This window comes from Hyposmocoma kahamanoa, unplaced genomic scaffold (assembly GCF_003589595.1).
Source record: "Hyposmocoma kahamanoa isolate Upper Pololo Valley unplaced genomic scaffold, ASM358959v1 210, whole genome shotgun sequence".
NCBI classification, from domain to species: domain Eukaryota; kingdom Metazoa; phylum Arthropoda; class Insecta; order Lepidoptera; family Cosmopterigidae; genus Hyposmocoma; species Hyposmocoma kahamanoa.
In genome coordinates this window covers 7,112,879-7,129,711 of record NW_020653731.1, presented here as the reverse complement: position 1 = coordinate 7,129,711, position 16,833 = coordinate 7,112,879, and the positions used below count along the sequence as shown (strand labels likewise).

General features: G+C 35.8%; 2 protein-coding genes across 2 annotated transcripts in view; one reads left to right on the top strand and one right to left on the bottom strand.

The window, feature by feature from the left end:
* The first annotated feature begins 249 nt into the window (after positions 1-249).
* On the top strand, positions 250-5,309 carry LOC113227352. Its single transcript, XM_026460245.1, has 5 exons — positions 250-441; positions 1,556-1,868; positions 2,295-2,559; positions 4,283-4,469; positions 5,163-5,309. The coding sequence occupies exons 1-5, from the start codon at positions 268-270 to the stop codon at positions 5,307-5,309; spliced, it is 1,086 nt and encodes a 361-aa protein (XP_026316030.1). The 5' UTR covers positions 250-267.
* Positions 5,310-9,414: 4,105 nt separating this feature from the next.
* The window catches only part of LOC113227493 (protein Wnt-4-like), a 117,595-nt gene continuing 110,176 nt past the window's right edge, over positions 9,415-16,833 (bottom strand). The window contains exons 3-8 of the mRNA XM_026460432.1: positions 16,377-16,497; positions 15,085-15,242; positions 14,722-14,829; positions 12,808-12,954; positions 12,322-12,449; positions 9,415-10,151 (exon numbers count right to left, since the gene is read on the bottom strand). Of these exons, the coding sequence (XP_026316217.1) occupies positions 9,950-10,151; positions 12,322-12,449; positions 12,808-12,954; positions 14,722-14,829; positions 15,085-15,242; positions 16,377-16,497 (864 nt within the window). The 3' untranslated portion in view covers positions 9,415-9,949. The remainder of the gene's footprint in view (positions 10,152-12,321; positions 12,450-12,807; positions 12,955-14,721; positions 14,830-15,084; positions 15,243-16,376; positions 16,498-16,833) is intronic.

The following is a 16,833-nucleotide window of genomic DNA, read 5'->3' as shown; positions in this document are numbered from 1 at the left end:
TGCACCTGCGCAAGTGGTAGTTAAAACAGGTATTTTTAAGACAATGATAATCTTATTATTCAAATTCGTCTATAATTGTAAACGATAATACAATGATAAAATGTTAATTTAGATGGTAGATTATGAATGTGTCACCGTTAATTCCTTGGTAGGTTCATTTATTTGGGATTTTTTGCTATCTGTTTATCTATTTTTCGTCAAGTTAAATCGGTATAAAAACAAGAAAAAGAGTTATCCAATCTTATTGAAGCCCTTGTTGCAATAAAGATGAAGTTTCAATGGCTGTATTTATCGTTTGTGGCTGTGTCAGTGGCAGCAGTGAGTGGTAACGCTGACCTTCTGTTGGCAGAGCCATGCGACGCTCAGTCATGCAGTCTTCCCGACTGTCAATGCTCATCTACGACTATTCCTGGAAATTTAGCAGCAAGAGATACGCCTCAGGTATGACTATAACGCAAAAAACTGGAAACTTAAAAGATGTGTTTATTTTTGTTCAATATTTTTGATGAACATACTCAACTAGTTTGTTATTATTATTGATACCAAGATCGAACAAATACTAAGAAATTTATTCTTCTCTCTCGAAATTCACTCTTCCTATTCTTTCAATGTTAGATCTGCTGGCTCGATCCGTAGTAGCACATTTAACAAGCGTGGTAGCTACGAGGCAACGAACGCTGCTTCGAGTCCTATCAGATCGAAGAAATTTTTCTTTGTGTTTGTTTGATCTTTGTATCAACAATAATTAAAAAGCTGTATTCTTCCTTTATAATGTGGAAAATTAAAGTAATAAAGACAGAAGAGACAGAAAGAATTTGCGATCCTCTTAAGTCCTCTCTTCTTAATTCTAATTATAATCTTTAAACATCTCAGCAAGACCTTAAAATCTTTTTATTTAAAATAAAATGATTATTAATTCAGTTTATAATATTCTCACAAATAGAAAGGCTTGTAGAAACTGATTTTTCTCCATGGTCTCGGATCTGGGTGTTTATAGTAACGTCGTTGTTTCCGATTTCCATAGCAAAAGTGCTTTAGTTACTTATTTTGGGATCAGAGCAATGTATTAAAGATGGGAGAAATAGCTTTTTTTTAATGTTAAAACCTGCTTTTTTTTAAAAAGCGTGCTTTTCTAAACGCTTTATATTTTGAAGCTTACAAGATCATTAAAGAAAAACGTTTTAAGCGCTTAAACTTTTATGTTTAAAAAAATTTGCAACGTTGTGTTCATAGCGAAAAGCAAGAGTAGACCACTAAATGTTTTATTTTTATTTATAAAATCTTTATTCACATTGACGAATTAATTTGTTTGCTGGACTTGAAATATGTATAAGCACGTTGTAAAAAAATCAAATTGTTGAGTATTGACCAACTGACCAACGCTTAAAGTGAAAAGTGTACTTATGTGCTTATTTTAAAAAGTGATATTGTCTAATATTTATTTATTTATAATATGTGTTCAGTAATGGTGGATGAGAATGGTTACATCATTCACCTTCCACCAAGTCTTTGTGTCTAGAATAATTCTAACCATTTAACGATTTTTATTTTCCAGTTTGTAACATTAACATTTACTGGCTCAATCTCGCCAACCAACATGGATACATACAGACGACTCTTTTACTTTCGTCAAAACTCCAACGGTTGCAGCGTTGGTGCCACTTTCTTTGTCAAACATGAATATACTTACTACCATTTGGTAAATGAGTTGTACAACCTAGGATTTGAGATTGCACTTAATTCAATCAGTCATAGATATCCGCAGTCGTTTTGGGCAGAAGCTACTTATGAAGACATAGTGGAAGAAATAGCAGGACAAAAAAGTCAATTAGCTTATTTAACGCTCATTCCCATTGATGAAATCAAAGGTAATTACTTACATATTAAAATGTAACGAATAATAATAGACGAAATTGTAAAAACATTAATAGATGAAATAAAAAGAAGGAACATAACAATAGCACAGATGTATATAGATATTGATATGGATAACGTAAAATATGGTCGTTGTTTCTTTGAAAATACTAAATTTGAATAATAATAAAGTATCGTGAGACGTCGCAAAAATAAGCATTTTGAGTTTATATCTTTGCATTTTAAAATTTTTTTCATGTGTTTTGTGCGGTGAAGGAAAACATCTTGGCGAAACCAGCACTTCGAAGAAGTTTCACAAACCTCGCATTACGTGTCAAGACCCCAACCCGCATTGGGTCAAATCCTCGCCTGAGAGGAGATCTGTTCTCAGCAGTATGACGTATAAATGGGTTGATGACGATGATTATATTTGCTTTCAGGTGTCCGTTTTCCATTTCTCCAAACTGCAGGCAATGTTAGCACCCAAGTTATGAAAGAAAACCGTCTGTACGATTCGTCGTGGTCTACAGTTGCTTTCCACAACCCTGGTCTATGGCCATATACTTTGGACTATGCTTCTACTCAAGATTGTAATGCTCCTCCTTGCGCGACCGCTTCGTTTCCTGGAGTTTGGGTGTCCCCGGTGATCACTTGGAGAGATTTGCAGGGTTTTCCTTGCTCTTCAGTTGACGCCTGCACATTTGTGTAAGTATTTATTTCACAGTTTAACTAATGATGATTACAAATTATCCGCTCACGCGATACATGCAGCCGTAGACGCATACCACACCTAGAGGTGCCGGTGATGATTTTATACCGATTTATCGGATATCGAAGTTATAGCAGGTAAAAGAACTAATATTAATTGCTATTTCGGTAACTACTCTAGCAAACCATAAAGTTTTTAATGCCTGGGTCTGCCATTTAAAAAAAATAAGCAACTTCAAAAATACGTCACAACAATCGTGTATGTTTATTTATTGAAAACATACCGTAAGTAGCGTTTTTTAAGTTTACCCTGAATATAAATAGTTATAAACTATACTTTAAGAAGTAATTTCATGGTAAACATTAGAACCACTCAAACGGAATATTATCATATTTATCCAAGTACACCAAAAATTTCGTTAGTGCTTTTTAGTGCAGGATTGGCGGTGTATTACTGCATTTTATTTGAGATGTTTTTGTTGGTAGTACGGAGGGTATTTATTTAGCAATGCAGAATAATAATTTTTATTCATAAAAACTTGTATTTAAACTAAATGCTTTTCTAATTTGCGAAACCAAATAGCCGCCATTTGGCGGTAGGAGGAGCGCATCGCGTGAGCGGTTATTATCAAGCACTCCTAGAGACTCCCACTTGCCAATTTTCAAAGGGATCAGAACAATTTTTTTTTACTGCCAACAAACGCTTGTATAGCGTCCATATTTGAAAATGGCGAAAAACCAATTTCGAGGACAAATTATTATCTGGCACTTCTAGAGGTCTCCACATGCCAAATTTTCAGCTGAAACAAAGCGAATCACTTTCGGCAGCTATTTTTAACGAAAAAAACGCTTACATGGTAGCCATATTAAAATATAGCGAAAAAAACGTTTGACCCCAAATTATGATTAAGGTCTCCTAAAGACCTCGGCTTGCCATTTTTCAGCCGCATCGAAGCAAGTTTTTCTTCGGCCGCCATTTTGGATTTGCCATCTTGAATTTTTTTACACAGGCAGTTGACCACTATTACCCTCTATGACGTTCCTTCCAGCACCTCCTACCTATCTCTAATAGTTTCCGTGATAGAAGTCTTCGAAATTTGTATGGCGGCCATCTTGTTTATTTGAATTTCGAACATTTTTACTTTCTGTAGAAATTGACCAAGGTATGTCATAAAAGTGCACAAAAATCCTCCCCATGTATTATAGTTTTTGCAAGCCGTTGATCACTCGTTTACATTTTCCACATTCAGGTCTTCTCATATTTGATTCTTTGCCTTGGAGCGTATCCGCGTACAACGGTATAAATATCTTTTTTTCTATCATATCGGGAAATATGCATTCTATTTTTTAAGTGAGTCAGGATTTGTAGCTTTGTATATATAATAATGCTCAAGGTATTTGCTCAAAGCACCTGACGTACGACTTGATCGACCCATCATTGCGTCACTTCATAATCACGAAAGAAAAAGTAAATGTTATAGACAAAATAAATACCAACCATCACTATTATTTTTTTACTTATGCTTGAATTTGTAGTGGCGTTGAAAAGTACGAACATTTATCAAGTTATTGCTTTCTTTATGAAATAAAAGGATTTCAAGAGCCCTTTTGTACTCCTGTGTGATCTCTTATTCCCTTCTGTATAAATATCGTCCCATACATTAGATATCACCTTAAGAGTAAAATGTCTGTATAGACCTATTTTTTTTGTGTTCTTCAGACCCCGCTACGACGACGAGGAAGGATGGTTCCAGTTCATTATGCAGAATTTCGAAAGACACTATCTCGGTACGCGGAGTCCATTCGAGGTGTTCATTTCGCAGGGATTGATTGCCACTGACCCCGCCATATTTAACGCACTTGAAAGGTTTATTGAATTCATTACAAGACTCCCTAATGCCTTCATGGTAAGTCCAGGCGTAGTAAAGACGCCAATTAATTCAAATAAATTAAACAATCAAAACTTTAATTAATTTTTTATTGAATGTCTGAATCATCGCCATGATATTCATTTATTTCTTTTGTGAAATTACTCCCCTAGTTTGTTATAACTATTAATACAAAACATCCGAACACTTAGAAAAAATTCCTTCGATCCTGTAACGAAATACTTTCATAGATTTCTCACAGATGGTGCTACGACGAATAAGTCGTTGAAAAACCAGATATAAACAGATTCGACCACAAGCACATAGAAACATTCGTGAGGTCCGCTGGTTCGTTCCGTGGCTTAGTTGGCATAGCGTCTGACACGGTTTGCTAGGAGACGTCGGTTCAGATCCGGCCGGATCGAAGTCATTTTTCCTAAGTGTTCGATCTTTGTATTAATAATTATAATCAGAACTTTATTATCGAACATTTTGACGACCCCTGTGGTCGAGTGGCATGCACGCCGGTTTTCGTGGTGGCACTATCTCTGAGGTCCCGGGTTCGATCCCCGGCCGGTTCAATGTAGAAAACTAACTTTTTTAAGTTGTCTTAGGTCTGGGTGTATGGTACAGTCGTTGTTTCCGATTTCCATACACTGTGCTTTAATTACTGACTTTGGGATCAGATTAACGTATGTGATGTTTTGTAAAAAAAAATAATTTAACTTATAGGTTAATAAACGTGACGTAATCGAATGGTCAAAGAACCCAGTGCCTATTGACGAGTACCGACAGAAGGATTGTCCATCCATTACACCAACGATCTCCTGTACTCCGAGGTATTGCAGTGCGACCATGGACAATGACGTAAGTTATTAACATTCTGTAATCTATACGAAGCAATCGCTTACTTCCTATGTTAGTTTGAGGCTCGTATTCCAGAACTCTACTCAATGCTCAAGTCAGGATTTGAGTAGACTTGAGTATGATTTCAAGCACTGGAAATACTACCCTAATGGCAAGGACTTGAATATGATTTTCAGTGCTCACTGCAATACTCAAGTCCTGACTTGAGTATTGAGTAGAGTTCTGGAATACGACCCTGAGAGTCTTGGAAAGTGATCTCGAGTCGTGCCAAGTGACGGAAGCTTTATTTGAGCTCACTGAGATTCTATCTTTCGTTGTCATAGGAAAAGGGCAGAAGATTAATTTCAGTTTAGATCTGTCAAATCAGTGACGCCTATAGACTATAAATATTTTCATCTACTGTCAAAATTTTGCAAAATATGTTATTTTTGCGCAAATCAACGTCGCTTTTATATTAAAAAATAATTAATCTTTGTAACGAAAATTTTGAGAGAAAAAAGGTTTCCTTAAAAAAGTAGGTACAGGTCGAGACGGGCACGGGACATACCAGATATTATTTTGCTTGAATGAAAAATATGCACATTCATTTGACCAACTTTAAATGACAATAATACCCATCAATATACTAAACCTTTTACGACAAGTATACACAAAAGAGGGGTCTCTAAAATCAAGATCAAACTACTTGCTGTTCCATTTTGGTTCTACAAGGTATTTTTATATTATTCCGTAATCTCCTATCGGAGCATTGTTCTCCTTGGAACTAGTTTGTTTTACAAATATTGCAAATTTTATAAGACAAAAAAACATTACGTGTGAAAATCTGAAAGGCGTAGAGCTAAAGCGTATAAAAGCGAAATGCCGATAGTGACCCTTTACTTGGCAGTGATAGGAAGTTGTTATCACAAAACTCTGAAGGATATAATTGAAGTTGTTATTCTGCTTTCAAACAAAGTAAAATAATCTGTGTATCGTCCCTAGGGAAGATATTTGTCCTTGAGCGGCCGCCACCGATTGGTCAATTTTAAACAACATTAAACACCTCTACCGGAAAACTAGTTGCGTGCACGCTACGAGTGACAGTCCACGCTCAATGTAAACCTTAAAGCGTGAAACACACAGAAAGCGGGTGCGTGTCGGGTCGGTAGCGCGGCGGGTGTAATTCCATGTATTCATATGGACGTGCGCCTGTCCCGCGTCGGCACGTGGTGTATCGTCGTCCGTATAATTACACGAAATTACACCCACCGCGCTCCCGACCCGACACGCACCAGCTCTCTGTGTATTTCACGCTTCAAATTAAGACATTACTGATTAATCCAATATAACCTTATACGTACATAGTCATCATCTGTTGACTATTATTGATTTTGGATGTAAGATACTTCATTTAACACGTTGTTTTACTTAAGTTGTGAATTAAATCGGTTCCAGGAAAGAATTTCGTATTCGGTCTGCCTTCCACTTTGCCCGAGACGTTATCCATGGGTTGGAAATCCTTTTGGCATGTAAGTGATATCTTCAGTGTAATAAATGCAATAATAAATAAATATTTCTTTTTTTTACTTAAATCTCTACAGTTAGTACGTCGAAGTGCTTATTTCAAAAACAATGAACTTATTCCACGAAACAATTGCGTGTTGTCACATACAAAACGTGCATTGTGGTGGACATTTCAAGAAAAGCCAAAGTTGTTTAGTACGTATTGTACTAATACCACTTACCTACATAAAATAAATGATAAAATGTGAATTTAAAAAAACATCTGAAATCTGAAAGTCAATTAGTCGTCGAAACCAAATGAGCCCTAACTCAATTCGGATGTGAGTAGTTGAGGAATTGGGCCTAGTTGCAGTGCAGTAATAAATCAAGCTTACCATATTATTGTAACGTCATCGGAGTTCCATTGTATATCAAATTTCAAGTTGATTGTAAACAATGGTATCATAAAAAAAAAACAAAAAGTAAAATAAGCACTCATTTGATGATTATGAATACAAAGATCGAACACGCAGGAAAAATTTCGCCTACCCGGTGGAACTTGAACACACGTCCATGCTGCACCGTAGCATTGCTCTAACCGACTGAGCCATGAGTCCAGTTACCGAGTCGTCGAAATTCTCCTATGTGTTTTTGTCATAGATATTTGTACTGACTTTTCGGTATTCGTCTTCAGAATTAAGTACTAATAAAAAACCAATGTTTATTTCTAATACATTTATTTTACGTCATTTACATGAAAAAGTAACTATTTAATATTCATACAACTACAAGTCTTTGCATTGACTTCGTATTAATAAATATTTCTACAGTTAATAGATTTTAAGTACTTAGTAAAATTTTATTATTTTATGATTAAATCTGAGTTCGCCATTTTGTCGATGCACGAATATTGTACCTTATGGGAGAATTTTAAGGAAGGTTAATTCTTACACGAAATGAATGTATTTATTAAGTCCAAAAGTGCAATTAACTCAAAAGCAACCCTAAGGTACCTTTTACTTTAAAAGTATGGAATGCAAACTTGTGTTCTTCACTTCATTTGTAACGGTCTGTACTTAGATTTTTTTTTTTCTACGTCATTTTACCTTAAATGGTATCAAGTTAACACATTTTCATTTTCGTACAACTAGCACAGTCACAAGAAGATCAAAAGGAATTTATACAGAAATAAAATATCTTACTTTGCAGGGTTGCAAAGCTGTTTAGGTTCGCAAACATTACATTATACATTAGGTACGCCTAACATAGACAAAGCATCATTTAATTTAACACGAGTCATTACTTGTACATTTTTTTAAAAAAAGGATAGCAGGCTGCGTGCCCGCTTTTATCATTTGATAATATTGTTGCTATCTCTGAAGAAGTTGAAGAAAGCGCGGATGCGTGAGCGAGATGGCACTCATTTGCGTGCATTTCCGCACGAGTTCTTATATGAAAAAGATAAGTCTTTTTAATATAATTAACTTATTATATTATCTAAGGTCAGGGCTATTCAGAATGCTTAGAAAATTTAATAGGAAACTGACAAACCACAAACTTTCACCGTATTGGATTAGTTAACGTCAAATAACCAAACTGTCCTCAAAAGGGCATGTATCTACACGTAGGCAATGTAATCAAGGTTAACGAGATTGACGAGATTTGACAAAGCAAAAATAATGCCATTATATTCGAGGGTAATTGCAATAGAATAACCATCTGAACGTAAGTAAAACTACTCTTTGATGTGTACTGTGTACTAACTTTGAAACAAGAAGTGAATCTATAGAAGACAACATTTCGTCAAGTAACAGAGACACATATGCTGTTAAAAATAACTATGGAGTATTTACACATGATATAAATACGAAAACGAAACACGTAAAAGCCGAGAGTACTCTATTAACAAGTATGAAGAAAAACTACCTTAAAAATTACCATTTAATGCTAAAGCCATCACAATCTAATAAAATAAGTTACTTAAAACTATAAACGTTAATATATACAACTTTAATGAAATGTTTAGATCTAAAATAGCGTTAAATGGCTGAAATGAAATTTTGCCTCATGAGGTAGAAAATAAAATGTTTAGAGCTAATTAAGTACAAAGGAGTCCTAATATTTACAATATTGAGAATAATTGGGAAGTTATAGTTAATCTAAGAGACAATCTTAAAACTAGTGAAGAAACAATATATGAAGACATACAAAATCGAACTGAAAGAAACAAATATGTAATTATCAGGCTTTGAGTGTTATCAAAGTGCATTTGCACCCAGATGACAACCAATCAACGTGATTACAAATACATTTAGGCCAAATTCTAGAATATGAACTGGGCTTTGCTATTAAAGTTCGAATATTATCATAATCCCACATGGATACACTTCACGATAAATCCTTGGATTAAATCAATTTAATCAATGCATATCTTCTACCTAGAATATTATTCGCTAAAAATAACAAAACTAAGTATATACAATTTGTACAAATAAACCATAAATTAAAATAAGTTAGTAATACTGTAAACAGATTTTTTAAAGCTTATCTCCAGAAATAATAAAATCTAATTTAAAATTAATAAATCAGTCCATTTGATGAATTTAAGAGAAGCTAAAACGATTAAAGAAACTACTGATAGTTAAAATAATAAAGATTAATTGAAACAATGGGAAATTATTTGAGAGGTAAATTTACGTAAACTACAAAAGCACAAAAATAACGATCAAGAGATTCGCGACAATGCAATAATTATTGCGATCAAAAGACTGATGGAAAGCCTGACAAGTTACCATTAAATCCAGATATTTGTATTTTGGTATAAAGAACCAGTTCTGTAAAACGACCCAACGACGAAAAATGACTGTACACTGGATATTTACATGTCAGCCTTTAAATAAACATTTAACATTGACAGCCTTGTTAGTTAATCTGTGGCAAGTTGTGGAATAATCTAATGAAAATGTTCTCTACCATGTTGGAAATGTATGGTCAGATTTCCGATTTATCCGTAAGTAATGTGCAACATAAACGCAAGTATACACTCGTATGATATCTTTTTCTTGTCGTACTTATGATTAGAAGTGGCCATCAGCTATCTGCAAGGATCGCAAACATGATATTGTAAAGGGACTGGCAGTATTGTATAAGCAAGAAAAACGAAACAAACATTAGTTGCAAACATGATGATCTTTCTTGTATCGGCATGTGTCGCAATGTACGCGGCAGCACCAAACAAACCGGCATCGACACTTCTCTTCATGATCACGGACCCTAGTCTGATATCCTCGACCGCAGCAAAGTAGGCGACAGCCGTCAAGTCCAGCTGATGTTCGGTTGCAGGTACGGCCTTTGGTACCGAGGATTCCAAGTCTGCAAGACAAATAGTTAAAGTTATATGGTATACCCCAAGGTTTTTACATTAGTGTAAAAGGCTTTTTATACCCCAAGACTTTTACATTAGTGTAAAAGCCTTGGGTGTTTGACCTACCGCCTAGCAAGCAGAGTCCGAGGGTTCGAATTCTGTCTCGCACCTCTAAGTTTCTCAGAATTTATGTGCGAAATTTCTTATCAGTGAAGGAAAATATCGTGATGAAACCTGCACGTCGAAGAAGGTTCGCTACTCTCGGAAAAAGTGTGAAGTCCCCAACCCGCACTAGGTCTTCATGACAGATTATGGCCTAAACCCTCGCCTGAAAGGAGACCCGTGCCCAACAGTAGGACGTGTAAATGGGTAGATGATAATGAATAATGTAATGATCACACAAAACCGTTTGAAAGTCCGATCACAGATGTCACACAATAGCTAATACTACTAATGACGTAGACGGTCCAGCCAATGTTGTACGAGTATATTAAATAAAAAACAAAGTAAAAAAGTACGCGAAACATATATTTAAATAAATGTAAGAATTGTTTCAACCGACAATATTAATGTATTATATTGTAAACATCGCAGAGTTATTTACATACTGACGTAATTAACTCCACGTCACATGAAGGTAGACATGATGACACATGTTTATACCTACATCAATAAAAATGAATAATGTATAATGATCAGAAAAAAAAACAATAATTAACTAGATAATTATCATATATGGAAAAAATTCGTGAGGGAATTCTAGAGCATAATAATATTATCTTATCAAATGTGACTTCAATTTTATAATCTGACTGCTCCAATAACTCGACCACTTGCCATACGTAATTCCAAAAAATGCATTTAACATGTACATGTCAATACTTGTTTGATAAATGAACAGGTAATTGAGAACATGCACGTGACTACCAACGCCATCTGACATAGGAATTAGGAATCATAGTATTTGGGCCGTAGTTTTTGATTTCAATCAAGCGCAGATGACGCCACTAGTAGAACAATACAAATCGTATACTGAATGGCAACTGCAGAATTCAGAATAAGTCGTCGACATAGTAAAAGAATACATAATTATTATTGATGCAAAGTTTGAACAAGTACAAAGAAAATTTATTTCGAACCAGTGGTCCAGTCGGATCGAAGGAATTTGTCTTTGTGTTGTTAATAATTTACAATAAGTAAATTAATATAATAGTTTTAAAAATATTATATTCAATCAAAATAAATATTAGGTCACATACTAACTAAGTATGGATAGGGACAAATCGAAAACATTGATGTAGCGTAAGGTAGGCATCTGCACACATAGCCGTGAATTAATAAAGCAGTAATAATATTAAAGGAATTTTATAGCTACATATGTATGTAGACATGTGTCTAGAGTATTAATTTTCAGAGGCAATTTGTTTAACGAATGTTCTATTATTGCTCAGATGGAGCCTTTTCATATTTGGCGAAACGACATTATAAGGCGCTACGCAGAAGGAGCATTCCCATATTTCTCTGTTACGTTTCCTGTTACCCTTCCCCATTACCCCTTGTTTATACGGGAGGCAGTATTACCTGCCGTATTACCATTATTAGCCTGCACAGGGGCAGGGACAGGAACCTCATCAGTCTGGTCCTGACCCCAGAACAGCCCGTTCAGACTTCATTCAGCAACTTTAATTGACGCAACTGTCAACTTTTTACAAGTTTCGTTTAACGGTTGCCAGTTGCAGTAACAAAATTCCAATTCTAATTTGCGATTGCCGCTACATTAAATAAAATTTTGAAATCCATGGTCATTAACAAAAACAAGACTTCTGAGTGAGACGAGGAAGGATTGACGTTACCAGTTGCAAGAAAGTTGAGGATCATCTGCGCAGCGCAGTTGCCAAGACTTGAAACCGAACAGCCGGACCGATCCAGTTTAGCCAAACATTTAAAATTAAAAAAACAGACTTTTGGATCACTATTAAATTGTAATGAAATAAAAATATAATTGAATAAATCAGTCTTCTCTGTTATTAAACATCTAACATTGCACGAGACGCCCCGTTGCCCGAAAACCACGTAACTGATCAATTAAAAAGCCTGACAAAATTCGGACCAGCCGGACTCCGTCCAATTTAGCCGGACACTAGATCTAAGTCTGTTAACACTGTTTTAGATACATACTCAGCATTAGGTTCACAATAGTCCGGAGAGTCTTCCAAGTACATGAGGTCAGTTTTATTCGGCTTCTTCATGTCAGGATGCAGGGGTCGAAGTTTCCTGATGTTCTTGCCTCTTTTGCGTTCAACAACCTGAAATCGGTTAAATTTCTGGGTTAGGGATCGATTAATTAAATAAAGCCTGACAACATCCGAACCAGCCGGACACCATATAATTATTAAACATCTAATATCCGGCAACTAAGTATAAAAATTAAAAAAAGTCAATCGGTGAGGATGATGAATAAAACGTACAAAGAAAATTTATTAACATGTATGAGATTTATGATAATAACGAATGGTATCCGATTATCAAACACCAGAAGGAAGATACAAAAAAATCCCAACTAGTCATTAAAATGATAATTATGACTAGCCAATCAAAACTGACAGGCAAACGATTTTGTAGTATACTACATAAACTTATTCTGGGTGTAAAAGTGTTTCTTACCTTAACATGAGAAGCGCCTTCATATCGCGTAGAGAGAGCATCCCCAACCAATCTCAGCTGAGGCAAACGACGCCAGCATACACGAACCGAGCAGGATCCCGACATCCCATGGCATTTGCATACACGCTGCATACGACTACGGACAGCCTGGAAGTAAATTTTATTTAATTGAGACGCGCACTAAAAGCTTAAAGGCATTAAGTAATCTGATGGTAGCATAACAGTGTTCCAATACACAGATTTTATGGCACCACCGTGTCATACCATGTACTCGTACTACCTGGGAATTCCAGTTTGAGTACTATGACGTCAGTTTTGGATAGTTATCAGTTTTCATGATAGAATTAAATAGAAGTGCCTGATTTATTTTGAAAATCAAAAATATATCTTTTTTGTCGGCATGTAAGATCTTCTGGTGATGCAGTTTCAAGCAAGAATTTTAAATTTGCAGGAACGCTGTAGTTTAGTTCTATCCTCCTAGTTCCGCCTTCAATCGATTAGAAAGTCCGGAACACTCCACCCAGGTTACGTGACGTTTCTTAAAAACCTAATTTAACTATATTCAAGGCTAGAATAACCAGAACAGTGAATAGGCAATTAAGTATTTTTAGGCAATCCCAAGTAATCAATATTCGACAACATCACATACGTCGCTCTGATCTAAACTAATTAAAACACTTGTGCATGGAAATCAAAACGCGAGATTAAGTACCGACGACATCGCAAAATAAATGAAAACTTATATCAGTTAGATGCGCTCGTCAAGTAACCATTCCAATAAAGACGCGAACCTTAAATAATTACTTTTTAAAATCAAAATTCGGTCGGAGTACTTATCATTCGAAAAAAAATCTTAACATCGTAATTTTGGACGTATGTAACGGAACGAACAAGTCGTGTGCCGGGTGGTTAGCGACATGCCCATAATAGTTCCAGTGCCACTCAGAGCTTTAAATCGCAAAGGTTCTGAGGAGCACTGCCACTGTACCTACTCGTCTCCCCGAAACAAGACATTGACAAGGCTTCTGTGCCTGTAATCTGTCCAGCACTAAGAAATCGGACCGCAAAAGTGCTCATATTACTACTTGACGGCAGAAATAAGTACTTCTTTGGACGAACTCTTTCACAAATATCTCTACTGCTATTAAAAACAATCAGTGTCATCTAGCGTCTTTCGACGGAACTATAGCATTTTCATTGTTGAATATGGCAGTGTATTGCATTAAATAGGTTTGTCACAGACTCACAGTCTTATTTAAGACAACTGTCTTTATTAATATATTATTTTTTCTCTTAACGTCTTGGTCACTTAAGAGATGGTCACTTTTCCAAGATGCCTGTGATTTTAGTTTATTAATAAAAAGATATGAGTGAGAGAGATTTGAGTGAAATCTCAGCCGATATACAACACCGGTCTTATTTTTTTTTCTTCTTCTCGTGACATTGTTTCTTTTATATTAGGAATATATTGACTTTAAGTGGTATATTGCCACCATGACTGCGTCATCCGTTGCCGCGTAGAGATAATAACGCATAACGCTAAGATCTTCCCTCATACAGGCATTAACGCACACGAGTCTGATGCATGGGCTGTGTTGGGACACGACAACTCTGAACCCCCAAAGATGCATCAACTGACTTATACGTAACGTCTACTTAAAGGATAGAAAGAATCAATCCAAGCGCTGTCACAATATATTGTTTAATATAGAAACGCGCCTTATATTATAAACTCTACGACATCGAATAACAGGATTGGACTTGTTTGTGGTATCGCGAATAAGATAGGCGTTATAAATAGCCCTACAGAATTGTCTAAGCAAAATCAAGTATATAATGCTGACACAATGTTCACCATAGAGCTTAAATTACAAGATCGTTCTTGTTGTACGTTTGGGATATATCTATACTCACCCTCCGTCCTGCCTCGTTGTTATGAAGATTCACTAGTCCCTCGTCGGTGTTTTTGTCTTCTTTGGAATCAATGAAATCACGGCTGAATATCTCTCCGTATCTTATGTCCTGAAATGGATATGATCGAGATATTAATAAGTATATTTTAAATAAATATCATCAGTTACCCCAATGTTAACTTCTCACTCTTTCTATCTTTTTAGAGTTACAGTTAAAGTAAGCTCTATCAAAACATGGTTATAGGATGCCAAAAGAATATTCCAGCAACTTAGATCCATAAACTATTTAGACATGTAAAGTGATAGCTGGATCGTACATTTTTTAAATAACCGAAAAAATTTGTGTAAGAAACGTGAAAGGTACCTCCGAGCAACCTCCCCACTGCCAATGCCTGGGCGTGCGTTTCCTGACGCGTGCATCGCAAGAGCACTCATTGAGTTCGCCACGGCTGCATGCGCGCGCCACTGCGTGCGCAAGCGCAGCTGCGGATAACGCGTGCACAAATGCCGACTCACGTGATTCTGAAAAATATTTTTAATAAATTTTGCTATTAAGGCGCTCTTTTAGTTTTTCAACTGCTTTAAATACTCTACAAATTTTTGCACACACAGATCATGATACCCATGATTATAGCTATGATTTATTTAGAAAACACTAGGATTACTATAAACCAGTTTCATAATGTTGATATCCAACACTTTCTTCTCCTATCACTTGAAGAATTTACACGGAAATTCATAATTCAACATTTTTTACAGCCATTCTAAACTATTTCTCAACTATTTTTTAAAAATCCAATGATTTATAAAAACAAAATCTGTCTAATAATACCGCATCCATTGGGTTTCGTTTACACCGAATCGATCTTCGTGCATCTTTGTTTATTTTCAAATGTCGATAACTGAGATCACGTGTAGACCTGTTGATCGAAGATCTCAGTATGTTTATGGTTACATCACCAGTTTGACTTGATCTTCCACTCTTCTCCCAAAGGTATGTGGTTTTAGGTCATTAAGAAGTGCTGGAATATGTGATTGAAGGTCCAACGATTTGGATGGCTCGCTTCTGTTTGGTCAATGAACTATGTATGGATTTTCAGGTGGTTTCCAATAAGGTAAAATTTAAAGATGCTACAAGAATAGATCAACCTATAGAAACGATTGTATTGTATTACGTATTTATTAGTAAATATCGAGTTATCCGTTAAAATGCTCTAGGATTAACATGGTAAACTAAAAAACTTGAACAGAAGCACATATGGAGCTTTATGCCGTAATAAATAACTCTCTTATTATAATGTACGTACTCATTGTCATTACACGTTGCGGTATGAACGATGATGAAGTAACCAGTACCGAGAGGAGTTTCGATGATTAGGTCATGTAGAAAGAATGAATGTTTGTGGATTGACGGCACAAATTTATAGAGTGAATGTGGATAGAGGCGTGGAGAGAGGTACATATCTCAATCAGATTTGGAATATCCTTAAAAAGGTCAGGTTGAAAGTACTACGAATAAGCGAATGAAAAAAATTATAGGAGTGGAGGTGGCGAATGAGTTTTATGTATGTATGTACATCCATATATATAGCAGATACTATCTAAGTCCGCAAATATCTTTTAAGTTTGACATGCATGCATGCAAACAATACTAACTATACTTAAGGACTCCTCCAAAGATGTCAGTAGAGTTCTCAACAGTGCTGCAGTTCCATCGGCTGTGTCGGAATTGATACTGGCACTCTTCCACCGCCTGCTGAGCGCCCGTTTGCAGCACCTGAAATTGTAAGGGCACTAGTAAAGTCTACGTTTTCTAGGTGTCCGACAGGGAGAGGTTTTAGGACCACGACTGTTAAGGGTACGTGATTTCATATTTTTTGAAGAGACAATAAGTTCAGGCGATGTAGTCCTCTGGGCTGACTGAAACTACATTAAGATAAAGATATGTGACTAATATTTATTAGAAAAAAAGACATCCCTTGCAATATCACAAAGCAAGCTACTTTAAGGTTTTGGATTTATAAATAGTTTTAATTATAATCATGCTGTTGCTAACGGACAAAAATGTGCGTAGGGTAAAGGGCATGTGTGTGTGTGTGTTAGTGTGTTAATA